At 44.4% G+C, this 17,307-nt stretch overlaps 2 protein-coding genes across 6 annotated transcripts in view; one reads left to right on the plus strand and one right to left on the minus strand.

Annotated features, from left to right (window-relative positions):
• Positions 1 to 3,433, minus strand: part of IRAK4 (interleukin 1 receptor associated kinase 4) — a 16,662-nt gene extending 13,229 nt beyond the window's left edge. Inside the window, exons 1-3 of one of the 3 annotated variants that reach the window (XM_066591730.1) lie at positions 3,270 to 3,433; positions 3,204 to 3,213; positions 1,393 to 1,562 (exon numbers count right to left, since the gene is read on the minus strand). In XM_066591730.1, coding sequence (XP_066447827.1) covers positions 1,393 to 1,553 — 161 coding nt within the window. In that variant the 5' untranslated portion in view covers positions 1,554 to 1,562; positions 3,204 to 3,213; positions 3,270 to 3,433. Of the gene's footprint in view, positions 1 to 1,392; positions 1,563 to 3,203 lie in introns of all 3 variants that reach the window. The other 2 variants (XM_066591731.1, XM_066591729.1) reach the window with 2 other exon arrangements.
• On the plus strand, positions 3,407 to 16,964 carry PUS7L (pseudouridine synthase 7 like). 3 transcript variants are annotated; one of them, XM_066591728.1, is made up of 9 exons: positions 3,407 to 3,542; positions 5,493 to 6,382; positions 6,516 to 6,675; positions 6,837 to 7,032; positions 9,826 to 9,924; positions 11,595 to 11,676; positions 13,745 to 14,025; positions 14,130 to 14,183; positions 15,516 to 16,964. In XM_066591728.1, exons 2-9 carry the CDS (start codon positions 5,509 to 5,511, stop codon positions 15,831 to 15,833), a joined length of 2,064 nt encoding a protein of 687 aa, XP_066447825.1. In that variant the 5' UTR covers positions 3,407 to 3,542; positions 5,493 to 5,508; the 3' UTR covers positions 15,834 to 16,964. The 3 variants fall into 3 exon arrangements, with proteins under 3 accessions (XP_066447825.1, XP_066447824.1, XP_066447823.1); XM_066591727.1 differs by having other exon boundaries at positions 3,490 to 3,542; positions 5,068 to 6,382; XM_066591726.1 differs by lacking the exon at positions 3,407 to 3,542 and having other exon boundaries at positions 4,898 to 6,382.
• The last annotated feature ends 343 nt before the right edge of the window (positions 16,965 to 17,307 follow it).

Raw genomic sequence — 17,307 nt, forward strand, 5'->3', positions numbered from 1 at the left:
TCACCGTGCAGGGAAAATAATGCTCTACTTTGATAGATCGGACTTTTATGGATGCAGCGATACCAGATACGTATTTTTATTTTATTATTTAGACTTTTTAATTATAGATATGGTAAAAGGAGGGCGATTTAAACTTTTATTTCTTTTTTCAATTTAAAAAAAAAACAAAAAACTTTATTGATCTTTTTTTACTTTACTTTTAAGTCCCCCAGGGGGACTACAATCTGTGATGCTTTGATCGCTCCTGCAGTATGACGTAACGCTATAGCATTATGTCATACTGCAATTTGACAGGCGTCTATCAAGCCACCCCACGGGGATGGCTTGATAGGCAGTCTCCTAAGGCAGCCCTGGGGCCTTTCAGAAGGCCCCCGGCTGCCATGACACCTGCACGGCTCCCCCGATCTCACCGCGGGAAGGGGGGCGTATGGGACCTTTGAACATTGTTCGGGGGATTTAAATGCTGCTGTCAGATTAAATGCCGCTTTAAAAGGTTAATAGCCGCGATGGGCCGCACGACCGATAGCAGCTATTGCCCGCTGGTGTCAGCTGTAATAAACAGCTGACGCCTGCGCTGTATGAAGAGAAGTCGCCCCGCTTTTATAATAGAGTGCAATACTTCAGTATACCGTACTTTTTTTTAACGTTCACATATTAAATATATGGTAGCCCTCGGAGCCTTCATTAGTCCCAGGGCAGCCATGGTCACAAACTGCATCCTTCGATCACATCACAGAGGACTGATGCCAAGTTGGAGGGTCCCCCCATTCCCCCACACTCTGACTGGCAGCTTACATGCCAAGGTCAAGATTGACCCAGGCCCACTTCATACCCAAGCCACCCCTCTGCAGTGTACATGTACGTCACAGAGGACAAACTGCTTAATGCCTTAAATCTGTTGAATTTTTGTTAAATTGTGGATTTCACAGCTGATAATAATTTGCAACACTTTGATATATTGTAAGGCTGCTTTCACACAGGCGGAATATTTCTGCAGTCCACACAAGTGCAGATTAATCTGCTTCAGATATCCACTCCATAACCCGCATGTTCACATACTTAGGGTGCCTACACACGAGCGGAAATTCCGTGGTGGGACTTCCGCCGCAAGCCTGCATAGAATTGCGTTAACAAACGCGATCCTATGCAGACGGACGTGGTTTGGCCACCACACAGAAACGTCACTCACCCGTCGCCGGCTCCAGTCTGCGCATGCGTCGGCTCCGGCACATCAAACAGCTGGAGCCGCTCGGGTCGGGTCCCGCAGCGAGAATTCTCGCCACTGGATCCGACCCGCCTGTCTGCAGGCGGCCTTAGGTGTATATTGCAGAAATATTCCTCCTGTGTGAGAGCGACCTAAGAGGACGGCTCAAGGACAAGACAGCAGTATACCTTATATGAAACTGTGTATATCGAGGCTCTCCTGAAGGCTTTTTTATATCCACAGCCAACTGTTTCCATCCTTCTTGGGGATCAAGAAAATCAGCCAATTGGCGGAGAAGTCCAGGGCTGAGGTTACGGACAAAAGTGGACGGTGATACAGTCTTACTCATAGCAAATCCCTGGGAGAAGAATAAGAAAAAAAGGGCAAAAAAACCCACTTGGTTATGTAACCATATCCTGTCTTACGGTACAATTCACAGGCAATCAAATACAGTGTCTTACGCCGTTCTGCTCACATTTGTGTGTATGATTGTGTAATATGCAAAAAATAATGCAGCATGTTCTATTATGCCGCCCATTGTTCTCTATGTGCTCGTAAACAAGACAGCCCATATGCAATAAAAAAATTAAAAAAAACAAAAACCTGAAAGCCTGGGCAAAACCGATACACTGTTATGTGCAGTACAATATCGCTGCCAGACGCAGTGATGGGCCGGCTCCACAGTGGTAGAGCTTTACGCATGCGGCTGTATCCCTTCAATAGGGCTGACTGTAATAAGATACACTGAGCTGTACTTACCTCTCCGCTGGGATCCAGCGCTGCAGCCTCACTGTGGTCCTGGAGTTGCTATGACAGCCAACTTCACTGGACATCAGGTGACCACTGCAGCTAGAAGATGCAGTGTGCCCGCTCGTTCTCCTGGCATTGGTGTCACATCTTGGGCACAACGATGCCGGGAGTTCGGGAATGTAATATTGCAGCGGTCCTGACTTCTAGAGACGTCAGTAGTCACGACAAACGGTGGGAGCACAGCGGGGCGGCAGTGGTGCGGAGGTAAGTACAGCTCAGGCCGGGGGCACATCCATGCTGAATCCCGGCGGTGGTGGGGAGGTAAATACAGCTCAGGTCGGGGGCACATCCGCACTGGATCCCGGCGGTGGTGGAGACATAAGTACAGCTCAGGTCGGAGCACATCCGTGCTAGATCCCGGCGGTGGTAGGGAGGTAAGTACAGCTCAGGTCGGGGGCACGTCCGAGCTGGATCCCGGTGGTGGGGAGGCAAGTACAGCTCAGGTCGGGGGCACATCTGCGCTGGAACCGCTGGCACAAAATACCGGAAGAAATAGCGCAGCATGCAGGGTTTTTTCTCCCAATAAGGCCGGCTGCAGACGGCCGTGACAGGCTTCGCCGCGAAATTTCGCGGCGGAGCCCGTCACGGCGCCCCCCAGGAGACCCCAAACTTACCTGCGGATCCGGCGTCCTCGCTCCCGAATGACGCTTCCCTGCCCACCTCCACCGCGTCATGTGACACGCCCACAGCGTCATATGACGCGGCGGCGGTGGCCGGGGAAGCGTTTTCACGCTATCTTCCGCTGTGCTACAGTGGAAGATAGTGTGAACGGACGGCTTCCATTGACTGCAATAGAAGCCGTCCGCGTACACCCGCGGCAGATAGAGCATGCCGCGGGTGAGGACGGGTGAATTCACGGTGCGGAATTGTGAGCACTGAGCTATTAGGTTCAATAGAACCTAATAGCTGCGGGCAATGCAGCGGATTTCCGCCACGAACTACGGAAATCCGTTCGTGGGAAGGAGGCCTAAAATGCTGAAAACTGAACGGACCCCATATGAGGACGGATCAGTTGAGTCGGGGATTCTTCTCTCACCGGACGGATGTGAGAGCAGCCTCACTAGATGCCACTACAGCCGGAGGCACGCCCCGGGGACCTACAATGCACACTTCTAGGAGTTTGTGGCTTCTGTCAGGCTGTTCCCGCACAGCCTCCACGCACTGTATGGTCCCGGTGCTGCACACTCACCCCGCCGCCGGCCGCTCACTCCCCGCAATTCCGCACTGTATGGTCCCGGTGCAGCACACTCACCCCGCCGCTCACTCCCCGCAGTCCTGCACTGTATGGTCCCGGTGCCGCTCACTCCCCGCAGTGTGCACAGCCGCACATTTCCGCATTCTCGCCCTACTTTCACAATAGCAGAAACTCCGTGCGCGGCCCCTGCACACCACGTGCCTTCCTCCCGAGCCGCGGGCTCCGTGTCCTCCATCACAACGCCGTCACCGGATAGCTGGAGGGTGACGTCACGAACCGACAGGAAGCGGAGGAGCCACGCGGCCGGCGGGGAGTTCACGGACGGGGCTTCAGGTGCTAACAAAGTCAACTGCGGGTTGTGGACTACAAGTCCCGGCATACACCGTGGATCCGCATGTTGCTTGTAGTGTGGCTGCAGTGCGGTGTGTGCGGCCGCCTGTCCGTATTGTTGGTGCACATGGCTGTACAAACGGGCAGCCCGATAGTTTTCTATTCCAGTATAGCTAGATGGCCGCTGTGTTCATACTATGCAGACCTCTACCGCAACTGATTGACAGCATGCTCCTCATTATTGTGCATAGGGAAAAAGCTGTCAGTCAGTGGCTGGAAGACATGGGTAGCCCACTGCCCATGTATACATTGGACTGCCATGTCACAGCCCACCACAGCTATTAAAGGGGTTCTGTCAGCAAACCCCCTTGTTTACCTGTGCATCCCCGTACCCCTGGTTTACCTGTGCATCCCCGTACCCCTTGTTTACCTGTGCATCCCCGTACCCCTTGTTTACCTGTGCCCTGCATCCCCGTACATTCTAACCTGTGGAAAGAAAACATTTAGAAAAACAAGGTAAACTTACCTAATCCCGTTGTATGTGTTCCCTCCCTTGTTGACCGGCCTTGTGGGGGGTCATCTCCCATCGGCTCCTGCGCGCTGACGCCGGGACTGCGCCGTAATATGAAGTAGAGTTCACAGCGAGTGCGCCGGGAAAGGGGGACCTATTCATACTCACCATTGACTCTCCGAGGACGTCAGAGGTTAGACGCGGCCAGGCCAGTCAGTGGGCGACATTTCACTTGTGATGCGTCGCCCACTGACCCGGACGGCAGTACTTGCCATCCAGCAGTGGTGGAAGCTGGAACTTTGCCAGCTTCTGCCCTGCGATAGAAAGGCTGCCGGAGGAACAGAAGAAGAGCAGCAGCCTCCTGGTGAACGGCCCGGCAAGGCACAGATGAGTATAGATTTTTTTTTTTTGTTTGCTGACAGAACCCCTTTAAAGGCATCTTCACATGGGTGATAAAATCGTGAAAACCGAGAGTGAGCGAAAACGCAGAATTATGCAGCCAATGGTTTTCAATGGTTTCCTTAACATAAAGGTGGATTCAGATGACGGTATATCGGCTCGGTTTTCACGCCGAGCCGATATATGGTATGTTCATCTGCAGGGAAGGGGGGAGGATGGAAAAGCCGGGAGCAGTGCTCTGAGCTCCCGCCCCCTCTCTGCCTCCTCTCCACCGCCTCTCCGCCCCTCTGCACCCCTCTGCACTATTTGCAATGAAAGGAGGTGGGACAGGGGCTGGGCTAAGTTTCGAGAATTAGCCCCGCCCCCGTCCCACTTCTCATTGAAAATAGTGCAGAGGGGGCAGGAGCTCAGAGCACTGCTCCTGGCTGTTCCAGCCTCCCCCCCCCCTGCAGAGAGAGACGACGTATATCAGCTGGACATGAAAACCCGGCTGATATACGGTCGTCTGAATCCAGCCTTAGGAATATTTTCACTGATGCGATGTTGCGAGAGAAAAAAATTGTGCCATGCTCATTTGCGATTTTTATTTATTTTTATCACCTATGTTTCCTTATGGAGCCGTGGGAAGAAATCGCAGCATGCTCCATTTTTCTGTGGATCCCGCGCGGACGGCTTCCATTGAAGTCCAATCCACGGCACAGCCACAGCTCTCACTGGACGTGCTGCTGGAAAGCAGGAGATTTAAAATAAAAATGCCACTGCGCATGCGCCTGGCATGTTGCTGGCGCGTACGGACGCATCCGCCGTGCTGAAGAAAAGAGATCCGTCCGGCACAGAGGAGACCCGCGCTGGATCTGGACAGGTATGTATTTTGCTGTCCATGTCTGCGGACGCGGCTTGATTCCGCTGCAGGATTCAGCCGATGGAATCCATGCATCCAAGTGGACATCGGGCCTTATAATAGCATTGAGGATGCTACAAATACTTCCACTGGTATTTCTAGGCATTTATCATTGTATGTTATCTTTGTCTTTCTGTTGTAGACTGTCTATTAATGAAATGGAAGACAGACCTCTGGACCTTGGCTCTCTTACTTATATAAGCGATCACACCGGCTTTTATGGAACTATTAAAAATTCTCCAGCTGACTTTGTAGTAACAGAACTTGATGTTACTGGTCGGCTTGTTACAAATGTCTGCGCTGAAGTAAACGAAGAATTACAAACACAGTACAGTAATAAACAAAACTCCAAAAAGCCCAAACTATGCCCAAACACTGCTGGAGCTGAGACTGAAGACACACTTGAAGGAGCTGTCAGAGATCTAAGTCAGACTGTCATTGACAAAGTTGATAATGTATTTGAGGACCAGGAACTTTCTGGAAGTGAGGCAGACCAATGTAATGTGCTTACTGCTTTACTGAGTCTGGATGTGCAGGAATCCCTCAGCATCTTTGCATGTTCGGTTCGATCGGCCTTTGAATCTGAAGTATCCGGTATTGAGCGGAGTGAAGTGTCTTTGGGGCTGTTTCCTGACAAAAGTGCTAGAGCCAGTCTCCACAGTGCTGTGCGCCAGGCCTTCCCATTACTCCTCACTTTTACCAGAAACACGGAGGTTCTCGTTAAACCAAACCTGGATTACCAGGAGTTGTCCTTGCTGACATCGGAAGAGGAAGCAGATACCTTCTTTACATTTTTAGATGCAAAAGTCGAAAACTCAAGATTTACGTTTGAGCCAGATGTGTGTAAAGAACACAGGACATCTGTACATCATTTCATCAGTAAGAAATTTGGAAAGCTGCTAGAAACCAAGTCCTTTTCCGAGAAAGACAGTGATGGAGTGCAGAAGGTGTGCATAACTGTTAGGTTCAGGCAGAGGAAGGTCTCCTCTGGAAAGAGACAGGGACCAGAGGACAACTCTGTCATATTCACAGGTAGGAATTACTCTGCTGCTGGCAGCTGGGCCATGATTCCCTCAGATACGACCACAGCGCCAATATTCACTCTGTGGTAAATGTGAACTTTTTAGAGATTTTCTCATATAAAAATATTTTGTCTTTTTTCTAGCATTTACCCTTCAGAAAGAGAACCTGGAAACTCTGGAAGCGGTTGACTACCTTGCCTCCTCACTTGGTGTGCTCCCCTCAGACTTTAGCTATGCTGGTATTAAAGATAAGAAAGCCATTACATACCAGTCTGTTGTGGTGAAGAAGGTTACTCCAGAGAGGTGCCGTATTGTCTTCTTACTGGTATAATGTAGTTCAATGACTATTATACTTCAATGCCATTTCAGCAGTCCTTATTGTCTGGTCCATAGCAATATCATCTGAAGATATTCTACTACCTAGAGTGACTGGAGCTTTATCTATATTTTACCCTTCTCTTTAGGCTGCGTAGAGCTGAAGGATTACTTGAAAAAAAGGGGATCAAGATATATAATATTCATCCTACTAACCAGCACTTACACCTTGGTCAGTTAAGTGGAAACCATTTCACTATTGTTCTAAGAGACGTAAGATGTCATACTGGTGATACATCCGAAGACCTTGAAAAGAGAGTTGAAGAGGCAGTATGTAATGTCAAGGTATGTTGAGTGACTAAGGTGAATGTTTCAGAATTCCCACTTGTAGGTCAGCTGACAGAAGTAATAACATTCATGTAAATAATCCCATGGTTTAAATATCCTATATAAATGGGATATGATCTTCACTTAAAGGGGTTGTCTCAATTCTAGCTCTAGACGTAGACTCATTTACTTCAATTGGACTCAGCCTTCAGTATCAACCTGAGCCGCTATACAATATATAGAGCGAAACAGCCAAAGGTTGGGCAACCCCTTTAAGCAATTCCCGTATATACAATGAAACTGGTCCTTTGCTTGTGTTTATTTCTATCATTAATGTGCCAAAATTGATTTAACATAGAAAAAAGGTAACCAGCTCACCATATTTGTGCTTGTCCAGGTAAACTGGAGCTCGGAATCCGCATAGCCAGGGAAAACTTGTAGTTGACAGTGTTCTCCAATAAAAGATTTGTTCACTATCCATGGAAATGGATACTTTCTCTACTATGCCGAAATTGATTGGCATTTATTCTAGTGTAGTCCAGTATGGTCCTTGTCTATAGTTTTACATTGTGGTCTGCTTTTGTTATTGTTTGTGCTTAAATGTTAATTTTTCTGTATTTTACACTTCAGGACATGTCTGTAACTAAATAAGAAAAAACAAACAAACATGCATTTTCATTGTAATTCCTTATTTACAGTGGGTACAGAAAGTCTTTAGTCCCTTTCACTTTTTTATGTTGTGGCCTTGTGCAAATAAAAAAAATCATGTTTTCCAATCATTCTGCACCCGATACCCCATAATAACAAAGTAAAAACAGGATATTAGAAATCTTTGGGGTTTTTTTTAAATGAAAATCTAACATTTTGATTGAGATAAGTATTCAGACCCTTAGATATGACACTGGAAATTGAGTCCTGGGGCCCCCCATTTCTCTTGCTTATTTCTGAGAGTTTTCTACACTTTGATTTGAGTCACCTGTGGTAAATTCAGTTGAATGGACACAATTTAAAAATACAACCCTGTCTCTACAAGGTCTCACATGTCACAGTGTATATCCGAGCAAAAACCAAGCCATGAAGAGGAAAGAACTACCTGTAGAGTTCAAAGTCAGGATTGTATGGAGGTACGGATGTAAGGAAGGAAACTTTCAGTGCAGATTTTCTTCTTTGTACCCAAGAGCACAGTAGCCTCCATAAATCTTACATGGAAGAGGTTTGGAACAACCAGGACTCTTCATAGAGCTAGCCAACCTACCAAACCTAAGTAATCTGGGGAGAAGGGTTTTGGTAAGAAAGGTGACAAAGAACCCAATGGATGCTCTGACTGAGTTCTATATATCCTGTGTGCAGATGGAAGAAACGCCCAGAAGGTCAGCCATCACTGCAACATTTTAGAATTTTGGGCTTTGTGGCAGAATGGTCATTATGGCTTTTCTCAGTAAAAGACACATGGAAGTTCATCTGGAGTTTCCCAAAAAGCACCTAAAGGACTAAAACTGTGAGAAACAAGATTCTTCCATCTGATAAAACTAAGATTGAACTTTTAGGCCTTAATTTGAAGAAACCAGGCACTGCTCATCACCTGCCCAATACCATCCCTACAGCGAAGTGTGGTGGTGGTAGCATCATGCTGTGGGGATGTTTTTCAGCAGTTGGGACAGGGAGACTGGTCAGGGTTGATGGTAAGCTGAATAGAGCAAAGTGCAGAGATATTCCCAATGAAAACCTGATCCAGAGTGCAAGGAACCTCAGGCTAGGTAGAAGATTCACCTTCCAACAAGACAATGACCCTAAGCACAGAACCAACACAATACAGGAGTGGCTTAGGGACAACTCTGTGAATGTCCTTGAGTGGTCAAGCCAGAACATTTCTGAAGAGACCTGAAAATGGCTGTCCACAGATAGATTCAATCCAACCTGAAAGAGCTTGAGAGGATCTGCAGAGAACAATAGAAGAAAATACCCATATCCAAGTGTGCAAACCGTTTGGCATTATACCCAAGAAGACCGGGAGCTGTAATCACTGTCAAAAGTGCATCCACTAAGTACTGAGTACAGGCTCTGAATACTTAGGTCAATGCAAAATGTTAGGTTTCATTTTTAAAAACTTTACAAAGATTTCTAATGTTCTGTTGTCACTTTGTCATTAGGGGGTATTGAGTGCAGAATGAGGGGGAAAAACCTGAATTTTTTTTATTAGTTTGCACAAAGAAGTAACATAACAAAATGTAACAAAAAGTTAAATGGCCTGAAGATGTTCCGGATCCACTGTATCGTATAATCTTATTCATACACAGCAGCCTGGGATCATGTAGGATGCTGTACTACATAACGTATTGCTGCACATGTTTTTTATTGTTATAGTTGTATGTAGTTTAGACCTAAGAAAATATTCCTAGATCTACTTCTAATGACTATCGTGCAGTAGTATATGTGAAGACTACACACAGATTTAGCAAATTGAACTGTTTAGGTCTGCAGATTATTATCTGCCACGCTGATACTTCTCCCGGACAGAATACTATAAATGTAAAGAATCAGGTTAACTGTTCCATGAGCCAATGTGACTTTATTAGTGCAGTATTTATGGATTATGCAGCAATACATGTATTTGTCGTAATTGGCATTTTATTACATGAGATATCTGTAGGTTTTATATCTATTCCAAATAGTTAATCAGAACATGAAGGGGAACACATAGAGCTCTCATTCACAAAGCATTCACATTTAATAAGCTGTTATAGTTGTTGGCGCTACAGAATATCAATTGTTACTATTTTTTTCCTTTTTTTCCCCTATCTATTATTTCAGAACAGAGGCTTTATAAACTATTATGGACCACAGAGATTCGGGAAAGGGGAGAATGTGCAGTCACACAAAATTGGATTGGCTCTACTGAAAGAAGAAATGGTATGTGCAGATGGTTTAAGTGATGAGATATCTTTAACCCCTTAAGTCTAAAGGGTGTATATGTATGGAGCTCATAATGCTCCATACACGGAGCCGATCACACGTGCGGCTGCTACCCCTTTAAATGCCCCATACAACAGTTGATGAGATTGCAAGGTGCTGTTTGGTTGTCATAGCAGCTAGGGGCCTTCAGAAGGGCTCCATGAATGATTGCCTATCATTGCCTATCATAATTTGACCACTAATACAATTTAATGCAATACTACAGTATTGCATTAAATTGTATTAGTGGTCAAATTATAACCTTTCTTCTCTTTTTTCCTTTTTTTTATTTTATTGTGAAAAATAACAGATCTTAAAAGTAAAAAAAAAACCTTTTCCCCATATTTAAAATGAAAAAAATCAAAACAAAAACATCACCATGTCCATAAAAGTCTGATCAAAATAACACATTTATCCTGAACAGTGAATGTTGTTAGACAAAATACACAGTTCTGCTTTTCTTGGTCACACGGTCTCTAAGAAAAAATGTAATAAATAGTGATCAAAAAGTTGTATGGACTTCAAAATAATTCCAATAGAAACCATAAATCATTCCACAAAAAACAAGCCCCCACAGAGCAAAGAGTAGCATGAATATAGTAACATGGTGATCGTATTGACCCACAGAATAAAGTTATCATGTCATTTATGCCACAGTGTGTATGTCCTCAAACAAACCCCCCAGAAAGATAGCAAAACTATGGGTTTTCCCCCCATTTTACTCTACTGAGATATTTGTAAATGTTTTTCAGTACAATATATGGTACTTTAAATTTTACCATTAAAATAAAAAAACAAGAAAAAAGGGCCATGTCCTTAAGGGGTTGAGGAGTGATATACCGTATGTCACTTAAGGCCCATTTACACAGAGTGATGATCGCTCAAACGACAGTTTGATTAACAGCTTTGAGCAATCATTTTGCATAAACTATTAAGTAGCTACTCAGCTACTTAGGAGCAATTAAGTGTGCAAATGAAGCCTTAGCTGAAAGCAGTTAATAGCCCAAGGCTCTTATCTGCGCTCAGATCCATTGTTCTCCGATGGGAATCAACGCTATAAGCACTACCCCAGGAGAACTCAGCGTGCGGTCCTGATAAGACAACAGGACGATTTTTAGGTTAGCCTGAATTTAACGATCTGCTAACAGTGCACGAAGGCCGTGTGTTTAGACGCAACAATTATCGTTCAACCGATCGCTTTTTAGCAATTTTTGAGCGATCATCGCTCCATGTAAATTGGCCTTTAGACTTCCTAACCCTTAAGGACCCCAACAAATAATGTTTTCTGCTTACTTTTGTTATGTATTCTAAGATGTATGAAGGTCAGGTCCAGTGATGATTTTGTTGTGCCCTATATTTTCATTTACTGTGAATATAATAATTGTAATGACTATAGATTATTGTTTTTTTTTTACTTTGACACTAAAGTGTCTTTTTTTCTATTTACCCCCCAAAAAGTGGGGGTAAGGATACTTTGTTAACGTGGGTATGTAGCACAACAGTTTTCGTTGTTCTAGCAAAATTTCACTTTTTTTTTTCTCATTGCTTTGGCACCTGCATTTCATTTTTGTGCATTGTAGAGTTGATACTGATGGACCTATCACTAAACTTAAACTTTTTATTTCCAGGCACAAGCTATCAAATTGTTTTTCACTCCTGAGGAAGGTGACGATCTTGTCAATAAAGCTAAAAAATATTTTTCCCAAACTGGTAAGCACTTAATACAATTTATATAAAATTTGCTTGAAGGAGTTCTCCAAGTTAGTTTTTTCTAATCCTTGGTTTGTCCCCATGTCAAAATATAATAAATGATCCTTTGTGGTGCTTTTCTGAATCCTTGCATAAATTATATAGTGGGGCTCAACATTTCTAATCTAAATACCCCCCTAGTCGTGGCTGTATTTCATTATGGTTCTGAGCACAATGGCTTTAACGCTATATTACTCCATGATGCTTCAATCCAATAGTGTCAATTCATATCTAATGTAAATCAGCCTACATGCTTTTTCTTGCATCACACTTTGACCCCTTTGCTGCAACTTTGGTGGATGATGTTGGCATCATTAGATGACACACATGCTCACCAGTGCCGTAAAATCATCAATTGTGTGTTTAATACATTCAGGGACCTGTCAGGTGGGTTGGAAGTTACAATGTTAAGTCTATGGGTGGCGCTGCTGTGCTTCAGGCATGTGCTGGAATGAGTGAAGCGTTGCTAAGCAACCCAGCATACACTGCTAAGCTGCACCATATACTGCACAACCAAGAGAGAGAGAGAGCGATAGAGAAGGAGACAGCGATAGAGAGACAGAGAGAGTGATAGAGAGGGAGACAGTGAGAGAAAGCAATAGAGAGACAGCGATAGTGAGACAGACAGCGCAATAGAGAGACATAGTGAAAGAGCGATAAAGACAGAGAGCGATAGAGAGAGACAGTGAGAGAAAGAGCGATAGAAGCACAGAGAGAATGCGATAGACAGAGAGAGAGCGATAGACAGAAAGAGATAGTGAGACAGACAGAGAGAGAACAATAGAGAGACAGACAGATAGAGAGAGTTGTAAACAGACAGAAGGAGAGTGATAGAGAAACAGAGAGAGAGGAATAGATAGAGAGAACAATAGAGAGCGATAGACAGACAAGGAGCGATAGAGAGATAGCAATAGAGAGAAAGAGAATGAGAGCGATAGACAGACAAAACAAGAGCAATAGACAGACAGACAGAGAGAGCAATAGAAAGACAGAGAGAGAAACCCATAGAGAGACAGAGCGATACCAAGACAGAAGGAGAGAGACAGACAGACAGACAGAGTGAGAGACAAACAAACAGAGAGAGACCTGTAGGCTTTTTTATATTAGATATCTGCTCCAAATACAAAGTGACACTCTAAATAATCACCTAACCAAGCAGATTTAGACGTTCACAGCCACCACTTTTGAAACATTTTATGTTCGCTTAACGAACATCGGGTCAACCTAGTATAATGAAATCAACTACAGTTATTTCACAGTGCCCTACAGTGGCTTTGGGCCCATCTTCAGCTAACCGTGGCAGAACTCGGACGACATGCCGAAACTTTTTAGAAAATGCAGTTATACTTAAAGGGGTTGTCCCGCGAAAGCAAGTGCGGGTATACACTTCTGTATGGCCATATTAATGCACTTTGTAATATACATCGTGCATTAAATATGAGCCATACAGAAGTTATTCACTTACCTGCTCCGTTGCTGGCGTCCACGTCTCCATGGCTCCGTCTAATTTTGCTGGCTTCTTGCTTTTTTAGACGCGCTTGCGCTGTGCGGTCTTCTGCCTGGTGAATGGGGCCGCTCGTGCCGGAGAGCTGGTCACCGCGTCGTCATCGTAGCTCCGCCCCGTCACGTGTGCCGATTCCAGCCAATCAGGAGGCTGGAATCGGCAATGGAACGCACAGAGCCCATGGTGCACCATGGGAGAAGACCCGCGGTGCACCATGGGAGAAAACCGCAGTGCATCCCTGGGAAAGGAACGGCGGCCATCTTAGGGAGAAGATTTTTTAAACTCCTTATTTCGTCGGATCAGTGAGTAGCAAGCGGTTTAAAAACCACTTTAATTTGCTATTTTATGCCAGGGGGGTGACAGGGGGAATGGGGTAAGGTAAAATTTTGATGCTTGCCGCGAGACAACCCCTTTAAGGCATTTCAGAATTTTAGACTTAAAAACAAATGTTGTTCATATTTGGACTTTCACTTTAAGCATGTTCACGAATTTACATTCTATCGGTATTTACCCTTTTTATTCCAGAGGACATTAAAGGTACCCTTCCACTAATGCCGGTCTATAAAGTCCGTGAGAGAATGCTGCTGCGGGCCCTGAACAGATATGGGATGAGTGATGAGGGATGTATACGAGGATGGCTCAGTATTCCACATTCCATGCGCATCTTCTACATTCACGCATATTGCAGTAAAGTCTGGAATGAAGCCACATCTTTCAGAATAGCAACTTATGGTCCAAAAGTTGTAGAAGGGGACCTCATACTCCATAACCAGGATGCAAATGAAACCTCTTCATTGGGCGACAGAGTGAGTTCAAGTACTTGTTTTCTGGTTGGAACATTGTATAAGTGAACATTTTATCGATTTATGTATTCTGCAATCAGGCCTAACTAATGATTGCTTTTATACAGGTTCATATTGTTACAGCTGCAGAAGAGGAAGAAAAAGTGTATTCTATACATCAAGTAAGTTTAGTTATTTGAGGAGCCATTCTGAAGTTCGTCTTTCCAAACACAAGAATGCTTATTCTGCACGAGTCAACAGTTTCTGATTTCTGACTTTTTTTTTTTTATATCCTCCCGTTTATCCCTATGTGAGAGATGTACTCATGTATAACAAGGCATGCGTGCATTATTTTATGCAAACAAGGAAGATGGAACAATACCTCTGCAGCGCCACCTATTGGATGGCAGCATTCCTGTGAATCAGTGTCCAACCCTTTATAGAGCTCTTTAGAGCAATGATTGGGAATTGGAAAACAAGCCAGAATCCATACACAGACAGCTGTTTCAGGGTTTTTGCCCCTCATTATTGTGCAGTAGGATCCTGGCTTGGCTAGTGAGAGGCCCGTGATGTGGGTCGGAAGGGGTAACATCTCTCCTTAGGGGGAGAGCACCAAGAATGTGAGTGAGGAGACTTATAAGGCCATCCATGGTAACACAGTTAGATGAGTGTAATAGACATTGGATAATGTCTAGAGATGAGCGAATGTACTCGGTAAGGCCGATTTCGATTTTCGAGTACTTCACTACTCGGGTGAAAAGTACTCGGGGGCGCTGTGGGGCGGGGGGAGGTGTGGTGGAGCGGGGGGTAGCAGCGCAGAACAGGTGGGAGCTCTCTCCCTCTCCCCCCCACTCCCCTCTGCAACCCCCCGCTCACCCACGGCGCCCCCCGAGTACTTTTCACCCGAGTAGTGAAGTACTCGAAAATCGCGGTGCTCGATTGCGAAATCGCCCTTACCGAGTACGTTCGCTCATCTCTAATAATGTCCCATTTAGATGCGGCAACAGCCATCTTTACGACTGCACGAGTGATCATGTCACTAAGGTCATTAGTGCTCGTGAACAGCATATAGACAGGCAGAGATGATCGCTGGATCACGGGCGTCTCACTCAACACTTCACCTTCTATGTGAAGTAGGGAGCATTTGCATTCAGCGAGAATTCGCGATCCATTGATGGTTTTTATGCTGACTGAAAGTCAGTCATGGCGAGAAGTGAACGAATGGTTAACAATATTTTTGCATTTACAATGTAAATGGCCCTTAGTGCTACTCCCAGAAGCGGAAACCAGGGAGACAAATGTACAGAAAAACGCTATATTTTTCTTGACACTTAAAACAAGGTAACTATGTGTTTCATGCTTGGACCAGGCACTTCATCAGGTTATGCTTATTGTGAAAGGAGGCTGGTGGCAGGAGCAATTATTGCTGGGCCAACAGTCGTCCCATGTAAAAGGACCCTAATAGAGTCATTCCAGCAGTATCTGTGCCTTTCTGATCTATCTTGTTATTCTAGGTAGTGCTTCCAATGCCAGGACACAGCATCAAATATCCTACTAACCAGGTGGGACCGTGGTATAAAGAGGCACTTGCCAATGCTGGACTGCAGTCCTGTAAGTTTCGAGTTGGCGTGTTGCAGTTGAACATTCCTGGCTGTTACAGACATATAATAAAATATCCACATAATTTGATTTATGAGCCTGTTATAGAGACTAATAAGCAAGATTGTGAACATCCAACAGCTCAGAAAACAACATTAAAACTGTCATTTAAATTAGATTCTTCCTGTTACGCTACTGTTTGTCTCCGAGAGATGATGAAATGCAACTTTTAACCCCTTGAGTGGCACGCCCGGAAAAGTTCCGTGACGAGCTCCACTGCTCATAGCAACATAGCCCGGAAGATTTCCGGGCTATGCATCACTATGGGAGCTGCAGAGCACAATGCCACAAGCTGTGACAGTGTGCTCTGCCTGCACAGACCCACAGAGAACAAAGCAAGGGCTTTGAAAAACCAGCAGAAGATATTGCCGACATGTCGGCAATGTCCTGCTTTGTTTACAGGTTGCCATAGAGACCATCGGCTTGTCAGAAGCAAGCCGATGGTCTCTGTGGCAGGGAGAGCTGGTTGTTAGCTGTCAGAGGACAGCTAGGTACTAGCTCTTACAGCAGAAATCAGAGAAAACCTCCGATCTCTGCTGTGTTAACCCTTTACATGCTGCAGTCTATGTGACTGCAGCATGTAAAGGGCTGTCGCCATCGGACCCCTGGAATGTGATCAGGGGTCCTGATGGGTTCCTGTGGAAGTCCCCTAAAGGGACAAAAAAAAATAAAAAATTTTAAAAAAATTAAAAAAAAAAAAAGTAAAAAAATTATTTAAAAAATTAAAAAAACACTTGTCTCCCTTTACTTTGTAAAAAATCAAAAATACAATCACACATGTGGTATCCATGTGCGTCGTAATGACCCAGAGAAGGAAGTTAATACATTATTTAACCCCTTAATGACATGGCCACTTTTTTCTTTTTTCCCCATTTCTTTTTTTCCTCCCCCCTGTTTAAAAAATCACAACTTGTCCCGCAAAAAACAAGCCCTTATATGGCCGTGTCAATGGAAAAATGAAAAAGTTATGGCTCTTGAGACGCAACTGCAAAACTAGTTGAAATTCAATGATTAGACCATTTTAAAAAACCTGCCCTGGTGGGCACGACAGGGTGGTAGGAAGCCTGCCACTCAAGGGGTTAATGCTCCGTTTTCTGTGACTAACTCTTATAAGATGGTAAATAAACGTGTTTATCAAATCTTTTTTGTATTGTGCTTCAAATTCTAAAGAAATGAAAGGTCATATGATAACGTGTTATTAACCAAGTGCAGTGCTTATACTAGGCGCGTTCTAATTCTTTCATTACTATATCAAAATGGGCAACTGGACTAAAGGTCAATAAATGCATATTTAGAAGGGTAAACTGCATCAATGGTATTATTATTCCTAATTAATGCCACCTCCCGTCACCACCACGCGTAATATTATACACAATGATATCCATTTAGACACTGACCCTTATTTATTTTGCCATTTAGGAATTTATTTTAATGTGACTTTTCGAGTTTTAAATATTGCAGATGTAACCAAGATGAATTCATCATTTAACCTTTTGAGTTCCTTTGTGAAGACATCATGTTTAAGATAATGGGTAACATATGATTTGAGAGGAAAGAATTAAACTTAATTGTGATAGCACAATGTGATATGACGTCGCATTAAGAATCAAGCTAACAAAAACACACATCTTTAGGTACGGGACCAGA

Source organism: Eleutherodactylus coqui, chromosome 2 (genome assembly GCF_035609145.1).
Source record: "Eleutherodactylus coqui strain aEleCoq1 chromosome 2, aEleCoq1.hap1, whole genome shotgun sequence".
Classification (NCBI taxonomy): domain Eukaryota; kingdom Metazoa; phylum Chordata; class Amphibia; order Anura; family Eleutherodactylidae; genus Eleutherodactylus; species Eleutherodactylus coqui.